Source organism: Sinocyclocheilus anshuiensis, unplaced genomic scaffold (assembly GCF_001515605.1).
Source record: "Sinocyclocheilus anshuiensis isolate Anshui unplaced genomic scaffold, SAMN03320099.WGS_v1.1 scaffold910, whole genome shotgun sequence".
NCBI classification, from domain to species: Eukaryota; Metazoa; Chordata; class Actinopteri; order Cypriniformes; family Cyprinidae; genus Sinocyclocheilus; species Sinocyclocheilus anshuiensis.
This window is the reverse complement of record NW_015540888.1, coordinates 149,537-155,286: the sequence shown is the minus strand read 5'-3', so window position 1 is coordinate 155,286 and position 5,750 is coordinate 149,537. Positions and strand designations below refer to the sequence as shown.

Below are 5,750 nucleotides of genomic sequence, written 5' to 3'. Positions count from 1 at the left end.
AGACCTGATAACAATCCAGAGTCGGGAGGTCACGCTATGTCCACAGGGATGCTGTTAGCCTGTTGAAAGTCCGCTGTAATGGCCACACTGGATTGCAATCCAAGGTTTATCATTATCAGTACCTGCTGGCTATAGACATGCTTTGCTTGACAAAGCTCAGCAAAGATGAACACACACATTAGAACATACATTAAAAAAAACATACTGGTGAACCAAAATCTGGTGCACTCATGGGCAATAATAATAATAATAATAATAATAATAATAAAATATTATTATTACAATCAAGATTATTTTGAATGGAACAGGAGCATTGTTGACATGGTGGTCCAGAACAACATCACGAGCCACAAAGGAACAGGCCTGTGGAGATGTTGAGACAGGAGCTTTTCAAGCATGGATTCAACCTTCTTACATTTTTTTCTCTTATGATGCAAGCGCAGCAAATATGTAGTCTAGATAAAATGCAATGATCAATAATTCAGGCTAACTCATGTATACAGCAAACACACAACGATATATATATATATATATATATTTCTGTCATGACAACTCTCGGAGGGATTGGAATGGTAATGTACATGACAGTGTTAATGTATTTGGTCTTAGTGGAATAGATCTGCTACGCTGCTGCTGTCCAGAACAACACCACCAGCCACAAATGAAGAGGCCTGTGGAGATGTTGAGACAGGAGCTTATCAAGCATGGATTCAAACTTCTTACATTTTTTCTCCTATGATGCAAGTGCAGCAAATATCAATGAAATTCTCTTCCAGATGTAAATGAAAGGCAAGATCAATAATTCGGGATAATTGTTGTATACAGCAAACACACACATGTGTTTACATACAGTGGTGGCCAAAATTATTAGAACACTAGTATTTTCACCAGCTAAAAAAATTGTTTTAAGTCAGTTATTTATTTATTTTGCTGTAGTGTGTCAGTAGGAAATATCAGTTTACATTTCCAAAGATTCATTTTGCCATTACAGTTTTTTAATTCGCTTTGGTACTATTTTCACAAGTTGTTTATTTTCAAAACTCTTAGTACAAATATCCAAACCGATCACCCTTGTAACACCCCTAGTCATTCTTTCAAAATCTGTTCTCATGCTTTCATTACATGTACATATATTTTCATCCACTCAGTCATTGTTTCAAAACATAAGATTATTTTATTTATAATCTATACAGGTGGAGCTGGGGAAGGTGGAGGGTTTCTGAAGTGCGCTGCCAACTGCTACAGCAAACAGAAGCCAGGTATTTGAATATTGAGCAGCGAGCTCATTGGCTACCGATACAGGAGAGAACCAATCAGCTGCCATGTGACAATGATGTCAGCAGGTCAGATTGAGCTAGACCTATAGGACTGCACCATCTAGAGTTTCATGCCAGAACTCTGTATTTCATTGAAGAGCAAATAATGGAAGATACATGTTTCAAATCACCTTTGTTGCTGAAATAATTACAGTAATACAGGCAATATTTGTCATGTAAGAAAATACACTTACATTACCTAAATTGCATAACCCACATAAAATCCATAATGTTTGTAAAAGTATTTACACAGTGTGTTACTGTATCAAACGGTATCATGATGAAGGTATGACATGTCAAAAAAGGTTTTGTGCTAGAACAGAGATTACTGTCAATGCAGTATGACATTTGACTGAATCTATACTGTAACTGAACTTTTCAGATGAAAGGTGATTTATAGTAATGTGCGGTCTCTACTATGGTAAAGACTATACGGTATCACATGGCATAATGTAATGTAAAATGATGTATTTGATGCCATCTGTCTTCCTTTTTCTGATACATCTCTAATCAATGTATCTCCCTTGTATACTGCTGTATGTTCACAAATTGCAAAACACACAGTTCTACAAATGAGGATATCCTCAAAGGGAGGTTTTTGGTGATTTTATCAGGTTTTGCTCACTTCTGGGTAACAATTTATCCCCAAAATATGGTTAGGCACACACACACACACACACACACACACACACACACATCATTGTGGTGACATTTCGTAGGAGCAATGAGTTTTATGTTGTACAAATATTCTATCCCCCTGCACTAACCCTACTCCTTAAAGTCTCCCACAAGGACAAGGATTTCAGATATTGCCATCTTTGTGGGGACATTTTGTCCCCATAACATAGGGTTTACCATAACCACACAAAACCTGGTACCGTAACGTTTTCATTTTTTTAGTACCGACTTGGTACCGAAATACCGGGTCTTTTGACAACACTAGCCTCTATATACAGTATCACATGGCATAATGTAATATAACATTCTGTAGTTGATGCCTTCTGTCTCCTTTCTTCTGATACATCTCTGATCAATGTCTGATAAATTCCTCTCCCTATCCTGCTGTATGTTCACAAATTGCAAAATACACAGTTTTACAAATGAGGATGTCATTAAAGGAGTTCTTTTTTGTGATTGAGTCTCCCACAAGGACAAGGATTTCAGATATTGCCATCTTTGTGGGGACATTTTGTCCCCATAACATAGGGTTTACCATAACCACACACATGTACAAAATAGTGGTTATCATCTAAGAAAAATAACTTATAGTGCAAAAAAAGAATTCAATATATTTGGTTATCCCTGAATTGCAAACAAGTTCTTTAGAAACTATATCTATTGAATCTGTATCTATAGATATCCATAGATGCATCAAATGATTCACTGATTAACCATTAAGATGAGTCAGATTAAATAACACTGTAGACAAATTTATTAAACTGAATGAGAAGACATGCAAATGAAAAGTTTGATAGTAAGAGCTTTATGAAAGGCAGTTACTGTGAATGAAACATTTACTATGAAACATAGTAAAACGGATACTTTATGATTGTGTGTATTGTACTAAGACAATTGAGAATAAACTGAAATGTTTGAAAAAAATTAAATTTTGATGATCTTTTGTGATATTAGTACTAAGAGTTTTGAAAATGTAACAGTTGCATGTAAAAATAGTACCAAAGTGAATAAAAAAAACTGTAATTGTAATAATTCTATGAGCCAGACTCCTTGTGCAACAGAATTGTTAGCTGCATTCTCTAATTAGCTTTTATTAATTAGCATATGGAATTGCATGCTTTTCCTCCCTTGAAAGATGCAGATAGCTCTACATAGCAGCCTCCTCCAAAATAGTTTGCCAGGATAACTGATAAACATTGCATTTTGGAAGTATTAATGTAGTGTTCGAAATCTCATCCCAAGGGTCATTGCTACAGGACTAAGTAAAGTAGCATAGGCTACTGCATGACAGATTAATTAAGCACAATCTCTTGTAACAAGCAATTCTGAGCTAATGCTGCATGAATAACATTGCTCTTTTCAGTGCTTGTGTTCAGTGCGTTCAGAAACATTAAAAAAAAAAGCATTAAAGACAAAACCCAAAATAAGCTATTGCTAAACATTTTCTTGATTGTCATATACATTTTATTTCATTTGAAAATAATTGTTTAACTTAAAGGCTATTCACACATGATTCTCCCTGGCATTCTGCATGCAGAACCAGTAACCACAAAACCAATTTCTAGTAAAAAATAACGTGAATAATTGAGCAAACAAAAACACTGTATATTTGTATGTTTTGTCTGTGCTCATGTTTGTTGTTATAATTTGCAGCTATTCTAGTTTTAAAACTTGTATGCTCTTTTATGGATAATGGTTTGGAATGGATATTTTACATGTGCATTTATGCATTTGGCAGATGCGTTCATCCAAAGCAACTTGAATTGCATACATTTTATTGTTCTTTGTATTCCCTGAATATCCACATCATTAGCTGCTATCAGTCCCTAAATAGAAGAATAACAAAATGTGTCATTAAGCAGAAGAAAAAAAGAACAAGTGTGCATGATTATGATCATAAAATTAAATAATATAATGAATATCAGTTTGCCATATCAAGCAACATAATGTTTTTTTACATCTAAAATAACTGGAAGCGACTGACACGGCAAGCATTGCACATTCAAGTTTATTCTATGCCCACTCTTATGTTAAAAATAAAGTGGATAAGGCTTAAATCCTTTTTCACTGTTGGTTCTTTCTCTGTGATGATCATTGAATCCCACTCATCCATACAAAACCACTCACTGGAAGTTTATGTGGATTACATTGAGTAAAATGTGTATAACAGGGTTCCTCAGTTAGGGCCACTGTCCTGCAATTTCAAATCAAACTTACCTGCCTGTAATTTTCTTACTCTGAAGACCTTGTTTAGCTTGCTCAATGTCGAATTTAAGGAATCCTAGTGTATGGACTCATTATCTCTGCCTTTTATTTAGGTTCACAGAGTTCCTGGAGCCTTTTGAAAGAGTTATCCAACCTGAGGAACTATGGCTCTACAAGAACCCTCTGGTGGAATCAGACCACATCCCAAAGAGAGTCATGTTTGTAAGTATACATCATTCAGCACATTTCAAAACAGTTGTGCACTCATAATGGCTTTAGTGATGAAATCTGTGAAATCCACACCTTCACAGAATTCATCATTCACAGGCCTCTGCATGTTGCAGTGTTTTATTAAATATTATGGATAATTTAATTATGCTTTCAGATTGTCGATTTGTATATTTTTTATTCCTTATTTTACTTCTTCTATTTTTTTATTTATTAATTTTTTTTATTAGCTGTGTTTTTTGTTCTGTCACTGTCATTCTGTTACACTGTGGAAGCTTCTGTCACGAAAACAAATTCCTCGTATGTGTAGACATACCTGGCAATAAAGCTCATTCTGATTCTGATTCTGATTCTGATACCAATAAGACTGCACCACTGCATAATCTGTGTCTTATTTACTAACCACTTATGTTGGTATCATTTAAAGGTGTATTAAAAGTCATTATCAAAGTATTTCATTATCCATTGTTATACAATACAATAAATAACACAAAAGAACCTTAAAATATTAAAATGCCTGTAGCATCTCCTTAAAATCATGGATGATCATTGGGGTTTTATGTCTTAGAGACTCCTTTTAGCCTTTTGACATTTGCATATAAATTACAGACATGGCCCCACATGCTACATTTATATGGGTGCTAAATTGCCAATGGTTCCCCCCACTATCAAGGAGATGCTAAACAGTTTCACTACTCTCATCTCCCCATCGAACTTCAAACACATTCCAAATAGACGTAAATGACCCCGGTGCCAGGCACCAACGCAATGCAACACAATACACATAACACACACACATAAAGACATTTTCTTTATTTAGACTATAATCAATCAGTTACAAATGTATCTGGTATATGCATGTGTTGTCTGTATGTTTCCCTATTATATTAGCCTAGTTACCACTCGTTATTTTTATTAGTTAAGATCTAAATGCTTATATTCAGGTGTATGAATGTATCGCTGGTTTAATATCTTCTAGATGTTTCTTTCTTGGTATCAAAATGATCTGCTCTTTATTCCTCAAACAATGATGTACACTATGTGATCGTGAAATGCATCATACTAGTTGTACTATATTTTGGGTAAAACTGCACCAATCCTTCAGACCGGCCATAAAAATGCAAATGGGCCATAAAGGGAGACAAAGAAACATCTCCCGCTCAAAAATTCATGCCTGGTATTGGCTATTCAACCCAAAAGGTGGATGTGGATAGGAACTATCAAAAGTCATTAACCCAGACTAATCTTTGCTCAAAATCCTTTCTTCTTGAGACGGACACTATCCAAGACTCCTCAAAACTCTCCTCTTGAGTTTGATTTTCC

The 5,750-nt window shown here is 35.0% G+C and overlaps 1 protein-coding gene across 1 annotated transcript in view; it reads left to right on the top strand.

The window, feature by feature from the left end:
* The first annotated feature begins 1,593 nt into the window (after window positions 1-1,593).
* Window positions 1,594-5,750, top strand: part of LOC107688790 (phospholipid phosphatase 4-like) — a 100,981-nt gene continuing 96,824 nt past the window's right edge. The window contains exons 1-3 of the mRNA XM_016486560.1: window positions 1,594-1,602; window positions 1,931-1,947; window positions 4,313-4,421. Of these exons, the coding sequence (XP_016342046.1) occupies window positions 1,594-1,602; window positions 1,931-1,947; window positions 4,313-4,421 (135 nt within the window). The remainder of the gene's footprint in view (window positions 1,603-1,930; window positions 1,948-4,312; window positions 4,422-5,750) is intronic.